The 16,614-nt window shown below is 42.3% G+C and overlaps 1 protein-coding gene across 1 annotated transcript in view; it reads left to right on the top strand.

The window, feature by feature from the left end:
- The first annotated feature begins 367 nt into the window (after positions 1–367).
- Cdc6 (cell division cycle 6) overlaps positions 368–16,614 on the top strand; it is a 36,777-nt gene continuing 20,530 nt past the window's right edge. The window contains exons 1-12 of the mRNA XM_047544860.1: positions 368–475; positions 1,186–1,399; positions 2,211–2,492; positions 2,618–2,817; positions 3,060–3,235; positions 3,569–3,675; positions 4,706–4,845; positions 5,542–5,642; positions 6,801–6,865; positions 8,872–9,074; positions 9,432–9,572; positions 9,873–10,047. Coding sequence (XP_047400816.1) covers positions 1,222–1,399; positions 2,211–2,492; positions 2,618–2,817; positions 3,060–3,235; positions 3,569–3,675; positions 4,706–4,845; positions 5,542–5,642; positions 6,801–6,865; positions 8,872–9,074; positions 9,432–9,572; positions 9,873–9,962 — 1,683 coding nt within the window. The 5' untranslated portion in view covers positions 368–475; positions 1,186–1,221 and the 3' untranslated portion in view covers positions 9,963–10,047. The remainder of the gene's footprint in view (positions 476–1,185; positions 1,400–2,210; positions 2,493–2,617; positions 2,818–3,059; positions 3,236–3,568; positions 3,676–4,705; positions 4,846–5,541; positions 5,643–6,800; positions 6,866–8,871; positions 9,075–9,431; positions 9,573–9,872; positions 10,048–16,614) is intronic.

Here is a 16,614-nt window from a genome sequence, read left to right as displayed (position 1 = left end):
TCGAAAAGAAGAACGCGGAAATAGAGTCGTGTGGGGCAAAAACTACACTTCCCGCCCGGCTTTGCGGCTTGGAGGGCTCGCCTAACTAGAATCGCATCCGCCACCACGGCGCGCCTTTCCGCGGGGGCCCCGGATGTACATGTCCGCCCGGGCTGTGGGCGAGGCCTCGCGTTGGCTCTGAGACCTGGGGCTGTCTTATTGGCTGTAGGCTTTCCAGCAGGATTGGATACGAAGGAAGGGGAGGTGGCTAAGGCGCTTGGCGCGGCGGTGTCAGCCAATAGGAAGCGTGACTGGGCTTTGGCGCGAGCTGGGAATGCTGCGGCTGTGCAGATTTGGCGCGAGCTGACTTTTCTACTGCTGGTGTGTTGTTTATGTGGAGCTTGTGGTGTAGAGTCCCTGAGGCCGTGTGAGACGCGAGAAGGAAGCTGCACTGAGGTGATGCAGCCCTGAGGTTTGGAAAGGAGAGGATTGCCCGGTGAGGCCTGGGGTCTGGGAGCCAGCGGGTTGGGCGAGGGCTGCAGGTTCCCGTAAGGCCCCAGGTAAAGTGACGGGAAGAGAGCTGAGATCGCAGCAGGTCGGGGTCTCTGGGAAGAGGGATGTGGGCCCTCGAAATAATGTAAGGAACTGAAAACTGTAGGAAGGAAATGTTCCAGAGTTGAGAGCTGTGTGGCGTTGGGACTAAAAAGTGCAGGAGCAGAGGGAAGACCGAGCTTCAAAACTGTCAATGTGGCGGTTATGAGCTAAGTGGGGGTGATGTCCCGCATGCCTGGAGTGAGGAAATTGGAAGTACTGTAGAAATCAATTAAAATATTCTTACTGGGTCGCTCAGGTTAATAAGAAAGTGGACTCTGGTGCCAGAATGCCTGGGGTTAGTTATATCCCTTTTCTGTGATTTGGGGCCTCTGTGCTTCTCAGTTGTCTCATTTGTAATATAGGGATGATAATAGAACCTACCTCTAAGGTAGTTGTAAAACTTCAATGAGTTAATATGAGAAAATGCTTATAACAGCCTTTTAGGCATACTAGGTAGACAACACTGTTAGCTGTTATTGCATAGATTTGGGTGAGAAGCAGAACTGAATGCTAAAATACTAAAATAACAATTTACTTTTGAAGTGAATGTTGATCATAGGTATAAATAAGTTCTATGTTAGTTATTTTCCCTTCACTTTTACCTATTTACAGGCTGCCCTGTTCTTTGTATCCTGCTGTGTTGCCATCATGCCTCAAACCCGATCCCAGACACAGGCTACAATCAGTTTTCCCAAAAAGAAGCTATCTCGGACTTTGAACAAAACTAAAAACTCTAGTGTCACTAAACTAGAACCAGCAAATGTCCAGGCTATACCCTCTTCTCCTGGTGTAAAAATTCTGCCTCTCAGCCCTAGAAAACGTCTGGGTAAGCTTTCCTTGTATGAGTACAGCTTTTTGACTAGTAGCTCTCAACCTTTCTTTTCTCAGTGATGCCTGTTCTTTGAAAGACTTCTCTAAGTTCGGTTGAGACTACTCTATTCATTTTATTTATTTTCAGAATGGTTGCTAAGTGCTTACTAAACTTCAGAGTCAAGCCACTTATTGATATCACTTGCTGAACTAGTTAATAGATCTGGTCTTCAAGTCCTTAATACTGAACTTATTTCTGACATTGTTTTCAATTATGTTGCAATTATATGGTGTTATGAAATTTGCCTTCATGTTTGTGAAATCAAGAGAAACAAATGGATGACATTCTTAATATTTTCAAACCTTTTCTTATTTTAGAACATTGATTGGAACCCAGAACCGCTTAAATACTAGTCAAGTGCACCTTCAGCCCCAGAGCATTTCTTTTTAATGGGGTGTGATTTGGCTGTATCTGGAGATATTTCTGGTTATCACAGCTGTGCTGCTATTGGCATAATAAGTAAAAGCCAGGGATGCCGCAAAACACTCTACAATGCACCTATTGTTCCCCTTACAACATAGAATTATTTGGTCCAAGATGTCAGTGATGCCAAGGTTGAGAAATCCTGTTTTTTTACAACAATCTTAGAATTTTACCTCATTAGAACCTGATTTCTATGAAATAGTACGATTCAGTGACTCCATCTAGTGGCCAGTATTTGCTTCTAGGTGAGAAGGATGTTTATTTTGTGATGCTCAAGTAGACATTTCTCCTCTTTTCACTGTCTACTGCTATGAATGACCATGTTTTGATTTTAATGTTTCAGGTGATGACAACCTATGCAATACTCCCCATTTATCTCCCTGTTCTCCACCAAAGCAAGGCAAGAAAGAGAATGGCCCCCCTCGTTCACATACACCTAAGGGAAGGAGACTGGTATTTGACAATCAGCTGACAGTTAAGTCTCCTAGCAAAAGAGAACAAGCCAAAATTTGTCAAAACAAAATACTTCCCTCAGTTCAAAAAGAGCAGGAGATCATAACAAATTCTGAACAGAAATGTCCATTGGAGAAAGACTCTGCACATTTGAAACTATTCAAGCAAGAAGGTGCGTTCTTACATGCCAGCTGTTAGTCCAGCTGTTGTAAACAAAGCTGATGACTCCAAATGAAATCCAGTGGGTTTTTCAGTCACCTTCTGTTGTGTCTAGTTGTCCTTTTATGTCTGGTGCAGGTACTTGCTACCAGCAAGCAAAGCTTGTCCTGAATACAGCTGTCCCAGATCGACTGCCTGCCAGAGAAAAGGAGATAGATGTCATCAAGAATTTCCTAAGGGAACACATCTGTGGGAAAAAAGCTGGAAGTCTTTACCTTTCTGGTGCTCCTGGAACTGGAAAAACTGCCTGCTTAAGCCGAATTCTGCAAGACCTCAAGGTACATTGAGAATCTGAATTGTGATGTTTTTGCTAAAATGATACTTGGTTATTAAGGGTTGAGGAAGACTAAACATTTGAGAGATTGAAGGTTTCCTCAAAATAAGACTTCTTTTGTTTCATTGTCTAAATTTTTCCAAATGAAAGTAGAACTTCCTCTCGTATACTATTATCTCTCAAGTTACATCAAAGTTTACCTGAAGCCAAAATAACTCCCATGGTTTTTTGTTTGTTTTTTTCTAGAAGGAAGTAAAAAACTTTAAAACTATCGTGCTGAATTGTATGTCCTTGAGGAATGCCCAGGCTGTATTCCCAGCTATTGCTCAGGAGATTTGTCAGGAAGAAGTATCCAGGCCAGCTGGGAAGGACATGATGAAGAAATTGGAAAAACATATGACTGCAGAGAAGGGCCCCATGATGTAAGTATATCTCTGCTGCATATTGCTCAGTGAAAATCTGTAAGGTCTATTGCCCACAGAAAGAACGTTCACAATGTTTGCTCTATAAGAAGAGGTAGTTACATAAACTTGAAGAAAAGTATACTTTCTAATTTTAAATTGGAAAAAATGTTTTTTAACTAATTGCTGTGAAATGTTGGGGGTATCATTATAAAAGTGACTAGAGATTTGAATAAATTACAGTCTTCAAACTGGTCTCTGCTTTAGAAATATGACATAAAATTAGTCCAGATCAAATAGATTGAAGGCTTAAGAATGTGACTATGGATGCTAATTGTTTCTCTTTGTATATAGTGTGTTGGTGTTGGACGAGATGGATCAACTGGACAGCAAAGGGCAGGACGTATTATACACGCTATTTGAATGGCCATGGCTGAGCAGTTCTCGATTGGTGCTGATTGGTTAGTGCTTAGTTTTTAGTGTTACTTGGTAGTTCTGAAGCTTTTGGCTTTTGTTTGTTTGTTTCCAATACTGGGAATTGAACCCAGGGGTGCTTTACTACTAAACTACATCCCTAACCCTTATAATTTTTTCATTTTGAGGCAGTTCTCGCTAAGTTGCTTAGGACCTGCTAAATTGCTGAGACTGGCCTCAAACTTGTGATCCTCCTATCTTAGCTTCATTCAGTTTGGATAGGCATGTAGCTTAGTGGTAGAGTACTTGCCTAGCAGGTGTGAGGCCCTGGGTTCAATCCCTAGTATTGCAAAATAAATAAATCTGTTCAGTTTATTTATTACCTGTTATTTTATCTTAACCCAGCTTTCTGCCTTCATGCCAAAATAAGCAAATTACTATAAGATGCTAGTAATTTTAATCTAAGGAAAATTAGTTTTAAGTGACTTAGGAGCTGGTGCTATGGTGGCCTCTGTAGTCTTAGGTACTCAGGAGGGTGAGGCAGGAGGATCAAAAGTTCAGAGACAGCTTGGGTAACAGCAATACCCTTTCCATTCCTATGTTATATAATAACATTATATTATATTATTATTATAGCCCTATTTTATAAAGATCATTGAAGAAGCATTTCAGGCTTCTTTATGTTATTAATGGGCCTTATTATGTTATACCCTTCTGTCAAAAATGACCTAGGGGATGGGGGTGTAGCTCAAAGGTAGAGTGTGTGCTTAGCGCACAAGACCCTGGGTTCAATCCCTAGTACCACCTCCTCCGCTAAATAAGACATGAAACAATAGATTTTTTAAAATATTTGGTCCTGCTTATCAACAAATAATCTAAACCTACTTTGAAAATACCATTCTGTAATGACTATATACATCTTATCTAATAGGTACATTTTACATATTGGAGTGGGGAGGAAGGCAGGTCGAAAGCAACAATTGGATGCTGGTTTATAACTAGAAGTGTTTATCTTTCAGAGGGTTTAGTTTCCTTTTAAGATGATTTGACTGGTGATGATTTTTGCCTCCTCCTCAGGTATTGCTAATACCCTGGATCTCACAGACAGAATCCTGCCAAGGCTGGAAGCTAAAGAAAAATGTAAGCCACAGCTGTTGCACTTCTCACCTTATACCAGAAATCAGATAGCTGCTATCTTGCAGGATCGACTTAATCAAGTGAGTGCCAACTGTTATGCCAAATTTTGTTCCTTGGATGAACTTAGTTAAGGAAACCTAACTATCATTCTAAAATATTTTGCTTTGATTGCTTTACTAATGGTATGGGGCATTCCTATGGACCCATAGTGGGAACGTTTTTATGTGAATTTCCACACATGGCTCCATTTATTGGACTCCTCAGTGTTGAAATTAGAAAAGTTGAATGAATCACTCAAATGCTTCTTTTTCTTTTTTGGAACTGGAGATTGAACCCTGGGGTACTTAACCACTGAGCCATATCCCCAGCCCTTTTCATTTTTTGTTTAGAGACAGGGTCTCGCTAAGTTGCTGAGGCTGGCTTTGAACTTGAGATCTTCCTGCCTCAGCCTCCCTAGCCACTGGGATTACAGGTGTGCATCACCATGTCCAGCTTCTCAAATGCTTCTTTAATGGTCTTTATAAAATAGAACCTATGAACAAACTTTCTTTTGAAAGTGACTAAATAGTTTTGTGGGTTGTTGTTTTTTTTTTAATCCATATTCCTATAAAAATTCTTGAATGTGTGAAAACTGAAATATCTTCATTTATTTACAAACAGAAAAGGTATCTATCTCCTAATGAGTGGCCAGCCAGGTTTAGACTTAATTGTGAAAATATTTACATGTAGAACCCAAATTGCAGAGAAGATTTAAATTGTCTGTGTCTTGTCTGAAGGTGTCTGGAGATCAGGTTCTGGACAATGCTGCAGTTCAGTTCTGTGCCCGCAAAATCTCTGCTGTTTCAGGAGATGTTCGCAAAGCGCTAGATGTTTGCAGGTGAGTTATGGCACTGTAGGCTACTTTTATTTAAAAAACCTAGAAGTGGCTGTTAATTGTCTCATGTAACTCAAGTGAATGTGACTTAAGAGGCTCAATTCTGCTACTTTTACGCTCAGAAAAGAGGACTTGTTTCTCAGTGGGGAGCTCTGGATTTCCACCGTGTTAATGTCTGAAACATTATCAGTCCATTACCTACAGAGGGAGAAACAAATGAGATGTTGCTGGCACTCCCTGTGGTGATTATAGATTGGTTAATTACATTTGTATTAAAAAAGACTCCAGTTTACTTTTCCATTAGCTGGTCTCAAGCAGGTTTATTTATGAACCTGAACCATCTTTGCCTTTAGACTTTCTTCCCCTTCTTTCCTTTTGTAGGCACCCCTTCTTCCCTCCAGTTGGTAGTCCCCCCACAATATTCCAGACCTTTCTCCTTTCCCATCCCCCTGCCCCTCCTGCTGGGGAAAGCCTCTGTGCTGACTGATGAAATTTTTTCCCTCCCAGTAGGAACACTGGGTCCATTAAAATGATACTTGCTGTGCTGGCCCTCTGGTCCAACCTCCCCCTACTGCCTTACAGAAGATCCAGGTCTAGCTTATGGCTTCCTGTGGGCAAAGCACTTTGGAGAGAGCAGTGGGGGAGTAAGCTCTTCCTGTTGCTAGATTGCATGATCCTAAATTTAAAAGTTTCCCCTAGTCAGCAAACTACTTGAGTAAAGACTGTAGCTACAAGCAACATTCCTGTAGGCAGGCATGGTGTAGCCTTCACATATCTTATGTATATATAACTCATGACTCCCCTCTTAGGTCTGCTGTGTATGGATGGTGCTAGTTTTCTTTAGTCAGTCACCCACACTAATATCCTTTCTCCTACCCATGACATTTTTCCTCCTCCAAAATGTTATTGGCTCAATGTATGATGACCTACTTGGCATCTAAAAGAAGAACCATGTAGTGTTGAAGTTTCTCAAATCCCTGGTCCATGAATTATTTCAAGACAATTAAATCCCCTTTAACTGAGACATAACCCAGTTTTGTTTGGGGGCTTTAAATTTTTAAAACATGTTTTTAGTTAATGTGCCTGCTTTTGAGCTTGGTGGTTTGGTGTTGTATTTGCTTTGGCTCTGATTAAATTAATTTTAGAAATTTTTTTTTGTAGGAGAGCTATTGAAATTGTAGAGTCGGATGTCAAAAGCCAGACTATTCTCAAACCACTGTCTGAATGTAAGTAGTTTATCTCCTTTTGTCTTCCTTTATAATTGGAAGCTTAACTTTTCTGAGGAAAGAGGTAGAAAAATGAAATGAATGTAGTTAAATCCACACTCACCCATTTGTGTGTGTGCATGTTTAGTCAGTTTCATTTATTTTATTTTAATCTTGCCTGCCAATACCATAGTCCATGAATTACTGGAAATGAGCTCCCCAGGGTGTTACATAAATGGCTAGGATAGAGTCAGGTTTTTTTCCAAGATCTAGGAATGAAAACTGTCAACAGTAAGGTTGGATCAGCTTCTTTCTGGGTGCTTATGTTGAGTGCAAGGAGGTGAAAACAAAGTCTGGTAAATAAGGGAGAGTCGGGTAAAAAAAAGTTATGAGTTCATTTTGGGATATCTTAAGCCTTTAAACAAGTCTAGGAGGGTGGAGATACAACGATCATATTGCTACAGTAAACAGAAGGCTATCACAAATGGCAAAATTAACTTTCATTTCTCTCAGCCTTGTTTTAGCTGTGGCAGATGTAAATGACCATGAACTACATATCTTGTCGGTGTTTAATATCCAATGTTAATTTTTAGAAACAGGACAGTTTGATTTGGTTGTTTCTTCCTTCGTTTCTGCTTAAAGTTGCTATTAAAGTTGTTGCTATCACTAACTTAGAAAAGAAAATAACTTAAAATATTTTAGAAGTAGACAAATTTGTGTTTAGACTGAGGGTAGGCAATATATACCTAAGTGTATATAGACTTAAATACTGGTTTCCTGATTCTCTTAACCTCCTCCCTCCACCACCCTTTTCCCCTACCAGTAACATTTAGGCTTGTCAGTGGGTATCACTGGCACACACATTGTTAAAAGAACCTGTAAATTTCTGGCATAAATGATTAGACTATCCTAATTCCTATCTTTTCCTATCTTTTGACTTTTGATGTGTGTGGGATTGACTTAATGGTTCTCAAAAGCTATGTGAACATTGACTTCAACTAAATATAAGAGGGAACTTTCAAATACATAAACTTCTTTGAAATATAGTGAGTTCTGTAGCAATGAAGATATTCAAACAAAAGCTGGATAGGTGACCACATGTTGGGATTGTTTTAGAGCAGGCTCAGCCATTGGGTAAAGGGTAAGAATAGACATCTGAATTTCTTCCAATTTTAAGATTCTGTTACTTGATCTGTGAGCTCTGGTTTCTCCATTAGTCCTCTGCAGCATCCCATTTGTAGTAATGAAGTAGAAGCAAATTGTGTGGGGCAACTGCAAATGGTCTCAGGAAGTAACTTCCGGCAAAGATTGTTACAGAGCAAATCCCTCCTCTCCCTTACAAGTCATGCATCTACAAACAATGAGCCCATAGTCCTATGCAGCTTGTTGGCAGTTTCCCAACCTCTGACTTTTGAGAGGGTGCTGCTATCTGCTAGGATATCCAATGACATTTTCTCAAGTGTTACTCTCCTGCAGATCAACTTGGGCAAGTGAACCAAACCTCAAAGGTCATTTGAGGAGGCCATCTGAAGGACTGATATGGGATGACTTTATTGTCCACACTTTATCTACTCATTTGGTTCAAAATATTAGGTACTTTTTGCCACTATTTTCTTTTTTTTATGTTCTTAATTACTGGGCATAGTCATCATTTTTGCTTTGAGGTTCTATTCTTCTTTACCTCTGAGGCATTAAGAACTTTCAAGGCAGAAAACCATAGCTCTCTGTCCAGTCCTTACTCTTTCAATGAGATAGATTTTGTCTCTCCAACATTGAATTACACTCTACAGGACCAAATATCTCACTCAAATAACCCTACTTCCCAAGTCTTCCCACATTTCTTTGGCATCCTTCTGAAGATAGCATTGACTTTTATCCTTTGGCTCCTAGTTAGAGTTGGAACCTCTGCTTTGCCATCTTGTGACTGACTTGGATTTTGTTTAGCTAAAGCTTAGTATTATCTGTCACAACACACATACACATAATATTTGAAAAATGTAATGAAGCTCAACTTATTTACTTTATAGGTAAATCATCCTCTCAGTCTCTGGTTCCTAAGCGTGTTGGTCTTACTCACATATCCCAAGTCATTTCAGAAGTTGATGGTAACAGGATGACTTTGGGCCAAGAAGGAACCAAAGATTCCTTCCCTCTCCAGCAGAAGATCTTGGTCTGCTCTTTGCTGCTTTTGACCAAGCGGTTGAAAATCAAAGAGGTCACTATGGGAAAGGTAAGTTGGAAATCTCAGCAGATGAAGCTGAGGTAGAGATGAGAATCTGCTTTGCAGCACAGGTATTTTCCAAAAGGCCTATCATGCTCCAATTGATATGAATTTTAAAATGTATTTTAACAGTAAGAATTAATATTAGTACTGTATAAAAGGCAGCTGACTAAATTTCCCTGGGGATGTGCTTAAGCATTAACCATTAATCACCACCCTATCCTCCCTGACATTTCTGCATCTTTCTGTGAAGTTATTTAAAGTCCCTTTCCTGCATTACAGTATAGGTTTTTGGGAATTAATCTTCTGCATGCTTTTTCAAGGATGGTAACTTTTAAGCAACAGTTCTTCCTCTTTTCCTCCCAGTTATATGAAGCCTACAGTAACGTCTGTCGTAAACAGCAGGTGGCAGCTGTGGACCAGTCAGAGTGTTTGTCCCTCTCAGGGCTCTTAGAATCCAGGGGCATTTTAGGATTAAAGAAAAACAAGGAAACCCGCTTTACAAAGGTACGACCAACTGCTTCTTTGTGACAGTGCTTTTAATTGTCCTGTTTTGGAGAGTTGTCCTTTGCCAAGTAAAGATTCAAAATAACCACAATTAGATAAGCAATTTTTTTTAAGTTAGGGTTTTAGGCGTTTGAGAATAGAAGTGTGATGTGAATGAGATTATTTTTTTCCAGGCCATTGTAAAAAGCAGTGTTTAACTTGCTTGCCTCTAGGGAGAAAAGTTTAATATGGTAGAAATTAGTGTGGTAGCAACTTTGCTTTTATGAGTTCTTCACCATGAAAAATCTTTTCTCTTTTCAGGTGTCTTTGAAGATTGATGAAAAGGAAATAGAGCATGCTCTGAAAGACAGAGCTTTAATTGGAAATATCTTAGCTACTGGATTACCTTAAATTCTTCTCTTACACCCCACCCGAAAGTATTCAGCCGGCATTTAGAGAGCTATGGAGTCTTCATTTTAGTACTTTATACACTCAGGTCTGAAAACAAATATGACCTTTTTTTACTTGAAAGCAATGAATTTTAACCTATAGATTCATGAATATTAGCACAGATTAATATCTGTGGACCTTATTTTTACACATAAATTAAATGAATGAGTAGAAATTTTTAAATTATATTCACTGCCTCTCCCACATGGGTGTCTCTAACCAGTATGCTTGCAAGTGTACAGAATTGTGTTGTGGAATGTGTAACTATTTACCTCTAAGTTTCCTCAAATGTTAGTATATTTTCTTAAGAACTCAGAGATTAGGATAAGAAGAATGAAAAAAAAAAAAAAAAAAGCCCACATGGAGATTTGAAGAACATTTATTTCTTTTTGGAGAATATACTATGTTCATGGTGCTGAATTACCACATTGTGACATTTTAAAGACTCGGATTTTTTGGATACTCCTAACCTTGTGGGGGTGGTTAGAAGAATGTAACTCTACAGATTGTGAATATATTTATTTATTTTCAAGTTGTATTTGTCTTTTTAAGCATTCATATTTTAAAGAGAGCCCAGGCTTTCAGAAAGCAATGTGAAAATTTCTTACTAAGCTGTTCCACAGTTTTTGCTTCCCTCTAAGCCATTGGTTCAAGATGCTGCCATGTAGGGTTGGATTTTCATCTGAACGCATGTTTTTCTTGTCTTATTAGATGAATTAATCCATATGGTTATTTAAGACTCTGGTTTTGGTTTCTAGTGGCATTAAATGGCAATTCGTGACAGGGACACCAGAGGGCACCATTGCAACGCTACTTAAAGTGTAGGCTTGGGGCTGGGTTGGTTTTGAGGGAAGGGGTGGAAAGGTACTTAGGTCTGATTTGTTTGGGAGATTGCTGTACTTGTATTACTTGAGCAAATGCTTGAGATACAAACTGTGTGATATGAATGATCCAAGAGCCAGCGACTAAGACTGCTTCTCCCTGAGCTCTTCTGTTGTCTCCTGCTTTTCTGTTAGGGCCTGGGTTTAGGAACTTGATATGTGTACAAATGATCTGCTGGCCACTGTTTCGTTCATTCTGCCCACTGTATCTTTGTAAAGTGATCTGCACTGCAGCAGGTGGTATGGGATAGAAGAAGGGCAAGCAGAGAGGACTCTCTGAAATGAACACTACCCACTGGTGTATGTAGCTGGGAAGAATCTGTGAACGCAGGGCTGGATGCTGTTCTTACTCTCACACTGTATTACAGCATTCATTCCCTCAGGGCAATTTGCAAGTGGGGTACACAGTTCTGTATTGAAAAGGTTGGAAAGCATTTGGGGCTATAAGGGTTAACAAGCATAATTGCAAAGATTGTCCGAAGGCTGATGGAAAGCAGAGACTGAATGGGATTGAGAACAGATGCGAGGCTTGATTTAAATTACATTTTATTGGATGCTGCAGCCTTAAGAGACGTGACTGCTTTACAGTTTGTTTCCACACTGTGGGCAGCTGTCTGTTCTGTGTCCACAGTAGGATCCTGCCCAGAAAGGAGCGGCCTCCCCACCTCGTTGTGTTTGAGGCTTGGCGCCTTCCTCTTAACTGTAGAGCTGGAGTCAGGAACATGGCTTGACTCGCAGTGGGGCTGCTATGCCTCCTCCTTGGCTTCCAGCCAAGATCACATTTACAAATTCAAAGGGGCCAAATTTCTTTTCCCCCTCTCCCTCCTTTCTCTCCTTCCCCTGGTATTTGGAAATAGGGCTTTCTGTGGACTGGTTTGTTAGTTTCCTTTCCTTCAGTTCTCCCCCCACTGTCAATTTCTAGGTCATTGCTGCTCTTAAGACTTCAGCAATTGGAACAGGGTTGGTTCTGTCAATGATGCGTGAAGCAGACTTAGAGTCCCTGCTTGGCTTCCGCTGCCCTTGTGGGAGCAAAGGCTGATATATGTTTGTCAGTAAAGTCTTAAGTGTAATTCAGACAGCCGGGGAAGAAAGGAGGAAGAAAACTCTTTTCTTGCTATTTTTTTTCTCACTGAAGCCGAGAGCTACAGGAAGGTGGTAGAAGTTTTAGTGGGATGGGATGGGCCTGTGGTTAGTAGTTTTTGCCAAGATCTTAGGCTACTTCATATGTAGTAGTGGCAAAGATGCTGACCTACATTCTTTTTTTTTTTTTTTTTTTTTTTTTAAGATGGTGGGGTGTATGTCTGCCTATATCCTGGTTTGTCGTTTTTTTTTAATAGGTAGATTAAGCTTCCATAGTGTTGGTATTGCCATGGAAAAAACAGACACAAAAGTTGGTGTGAGTTTCAACCCCAGAGCTGCCCCTGACATTTCTGGCTCAATGAAGACTCATCTGTGGCTAGCTAACTTCAAGAGTGTGTGAGGTCCAGGCTACCCAGAGATCAGAAAAATTGGTAGAGCCCTGTTTTCTCCTACCTTCATTACTCCCTACCTTTAAGTGCCCTTTTAAGATGCACCAAAAAGAACTGCGAAGTGCCTGGTACAGTGGCGCACATCTGTAATCCCAGCAGCTTGAGAGTCGGATGCAAGAGAATCGTGAGTTCAAAACCAGACTCAGCAAAAATGAAACACTAAGCAACTCAGTGAGATCCTGTCTTTAAATAAAATACAAAATAGGACTGGGGATGTGGCTCAGTGGCCAAGTGCCCCTGAGTTCAATCCCTGGTACCACCCCTGAAAAAAAAAAAAAAAAAACTGGGAAGTCAGCTGAGTGTAGTGGTGCACACCTGTCATCCCAGCTATTTGGAAGGCTAAGAGGATCAAGAGTTTGGGATCAGCCTGGGAAATATGTGAGAGACTTTGTTTCAAAATAAAAAATGGCTGGGGATGTAACTCAGTAGTAGAGCGCTTACCTTGCATGTATGAAGCCCTGGATTCAAGCCCCAGTATGGCCTGGAAGTGGAAATAAGATATGGCTGAAACCATATTCTTTTAAAAAATACCTAGGTGAGGGGATGTAGCTCAACGATCGAGCATTTGCTTAGTGTACATGAGGCTCTGGATTTGATCCCCAGCACTGAAATTTTTTTTTTTTTTTTTTGTAATTGAGAGGTATTATGTTGATTACTATGGGAGAAAAAGAGGACCAAGATTGACAGGTTTTGTTTTTGTTTTTTCATATTGGGAATGGAACCCAGTGCCTCATGCCATGCATCATGCTAGGCAAGCATTCTACCAATGAACCACATGCCTAAGCCCAAGATCGAGATTTTATTTACATTGTATTTATCCTCACTGTCAGTGCCTGCTACCTGGTAGGTATTTAATAATTGTTCAATGATAAATGAATCAAGTAAGATGCTGCCTTTTCCCCATATTGACGATAGTTCTCAGCTGGAGGTAAACGTTGGTGCTTTTGTATGGAGGTAGAGCAGGCCCCTGTACCTGTAAAGTGTGCTTTACCTACAAAATGTGTCTTGGCATAGTTTTGGGGCATTTATTGGCCTTACAAATGCATTCCAATCACTCCTCTGATGTAGTTGTATTTTGCTTGAAGCAACTTCTGTGTTGCTTGAGGGAAACTGGCTACGGGGCAAGTCTTACCTGCAGGCTGGGAAGAGGGATTCTGTTACCAAGTGTCCCTAGATATGGACCAGAAACTGTGTCTCTAGTTGGCAGGGACATAGGAAGGAACCCACTTTTGATGTCCTACTTTTAACATCTGGGGAAAGTACTGGTCTCAGGTTCCTCCTGAAAAGATGGAACACCTTCTAAGACAGTCTCTTGAGCCGCAAACACAGCAGGTCTTCCTCTTAGAAGGGAGAAGGTGTGCTCCCCTGGCCTTCCCTTGATTTCCAACCCCAGCCCCAAGGCACTGGCAGTAGAAGCTAATTGGGTGCAAGGGGCCTGGGTAAAGGCTGAAGACTGGCAAAAGGAGAGGCAGCTCCGTTTTTTAAAAAGCTCTAATTGAGTTCTGAATCAGACTCACTCCCTTTGATCCCTCCTCTGTTTCCCACACTGCCTGAAAGAGCTAGATCAGCACTTTATAACAAGGGTGCGCCTGCTCCCCACACCCGCCCCCCCCTCCTGACGCTCTCTGCTGCCGCCATCCACTACTTGTCTCCTTCAGTTAAGATAATGAAGATGCTGAGAGATAAAATGTGTATTTAATAAGGGTGGGGGTAGGGAGGCGGAAAGGGGCAGCCAGGACCTTCCCTAGTTTGGGGCCTCGCCAAGACTAGCTGAAAGCAAAGCTAGAGTAAGACTTGGCCCCAGGGTGTGGGGGTTTCTGGGCCTCAATCCAGCTGACTTCACTGCCTGCTGTTTGCCCTAAATTCCCCCACCTCCACCCTCTCACCCTCATGCTCCTTTCTTTCTCTCCCCTTGCTCCCAATGGGAAAAAGGATTCTTGCTTCCACTTACTTTTCAGCTGGTAAGTTGGCCTTTGGTGCGGTGCCCCCTACCCCAGTGTCGGCTGCAAGGTCGGGCTAGGGCAGCCCCTGTAGCCAAGGCCTGTAGAAGCTGTGGGTTCACAGTGGGGGGTGAAAAAGCTGGAGTTAATGAAGACCAGCTGCTCGTCTGGGTTCTGCCTACAGCTAACTGGAGGCCAGCCTTTGGTGGTGGTTAGAGGTGGGGGGTTGGAGTGTGACCTCCATCCATGGGCACAAGGATATCCTGTGGCAGCTGGGCCTGTGCTGCTCTCTGAGCTTGGTTTCATCCTTAGTTTGTAAGAGAGTAGTCTGTTTCCCTCTTCCCCTACCCTCCCTCCCCAAGTAACACTCAGCCCTTATTGAGCTTTATAACTGTAGTGGTGGCCCAGCTGAGATCTGAGGATCTCCAAGTCCCTTTTGTAAACACTCATTAACTGCCTGGGAAGAACCAAGAGCCCTGTTTAACAGCTGGGAGAGAACTGAGGTACATTAGGGTGAAAGGCTTGACCTAAGCTCACCCCATGGACTCCACCCTGGGGCCCTCCATCCTTACTGTCTAGCTCCTTTCCCTAGTTCTTCCTGCAATACAGAAGGGGTGGTGGCCTCGCTGTTGCCCTCTCCCCTTCTAGGAAGAGGCCTGCTTTCTCCCCTCAAGTCTGTCATGGACTTCCCCTGGCCCTTCACCCCATGACATTTTCCCTGCTCTGCTGCTGGAGATAATGTGCAACTCTCCTTGCAAAATGTTTTCAGTCCAGCACTGCTGATTTCTCACCCATCATTTCCCTGGCCCACCTGGCCCACAAATTCTCCCTTTTGAGCTACAGAGAAATTGGCTATCCTAAACTGAGTCAGCGACCTGGAAGCTGATCGATTTATTGTGTTAAGAGGTCTTCTACCTGCTATATTTATCCAAAATGGTATCTGGGAAGACACTCTTTAACTTGCACATTCTGGTAATAAAGATCCAGGACCCTGTTGAGGGCTGGGTCAAGACACTAGCTGACCTCTAAATTCTGTAGTCTTTTCTTCCACTGACAGTTGCTATTTCTAGATATGGATATAGCCCAAAGACCCTTTTTGGTTTTTCCTTGTCTTCCCCAGCTACACCTGCTCAGACTTTCACCTGTGTATGCATATTGGCACACCCCACACTCCCAGACACACACCTCAGTCTAGTGATAAAAGTCTGCCAGTTTCTTGGGGTTGGGTTATAATTCAGTGGTAGAGTGCTTACTTAGCATGTGTTGGGCCCTGGGTTTGAATTCCACCATTGCAAAAGCTAAACAAAAGATTTTTGCCAGTTTCCAGTTGCCATCTAAGTCACCCTGCCATTTTTACTTGCTGACAATCTATTTTCCCCTGGGGTGGCCTCCTAGGCACTTTAAGAATAGTAGGTCAGAATGAGGGAGACTGCTATAGTGTCTGAGGAAGAAGACAAAAGTTGAGTACCCACCAATAATTAACGTTTCCTTCCCCAAATTCTTGGTAGCTGAATGGCTCAACAGAAGTGGTAGAGATTTACCCTCATCTCTTGCATCAAAGGTCGAAATCCATTGGCTCAGGACAGGCAGGAAGAAATTTTCCTTCTGCCCCTTGCCATTCTTGTCCTTAGCTTACAGCATTCATATGCTGTATTTGAGACCAGGAATGTACCTGTCCCCAGCCCATTACTCAGATTTCACCTTTCTGCCAGTGGGTTATTTTTCCCCCGTGGGTCCTCAACTCTGCACCTTACGACCCAGTCAGAGCTGGTAGTAGAAGGCGGGAGAGCCTACTGTTTAGAGAGTGGACTTTAGGACCCAACGGGAACCTGTGCCTCTAGCAGCAGCCTAACCCAGAAGCAGGGGGGAATCCTGAATCGAGCTGAGAGGGCTTCCCCGGTTCTCCTGGGAATCCCATCGCCCCCCTGCCAGCACACACCTGAGCAGGTAGGATCATGCACACCCCTTCCCAATTCTCCCTTTGCCACCTTTCGCCAGGCCCATCTGCTTCTGATCTTGCCGTTTCCCTTTTCACCAGTTCAGGCATTCCCATCCCTCCTCCCCCATTGCTCACTGTAGTCCTGGGATGTGGGAGCCTAGGAACAGTGGGGTGTCTGATAGCTCAAAACCCCTGCCCTCTCTAGCACCCCCCCCACATTTCCTTGAGGCAGTCTTCATTCTCCAAGAATGGAAAGTTGGGGGAAGGTCTGCCCAGGCCCCACACCCTTTGTACCCACCTTTGCAGTGTTGCCCAATACCCCTT

This window comes from Sciurus carolinensis, chromosome 3 (genome assembly GCF_902686445.1).
Source record: "Sciurus carolinensis chromosome 3, mSciCar1.2, whole genome shotgun sequence".
Classification (NCBI taxonomy): domain Eukaryota; kingdom Metazoa; phylum Chordata; class Mammalia; order Rodentia; family Sciuridae; genus Sciurus; species Sciurus carolinensis.
The sequence above is the reverse complement of the archived record's forward strand: the minus strand, read 5'-3'. Positions and strand labels throughout refer to the sequence as shown.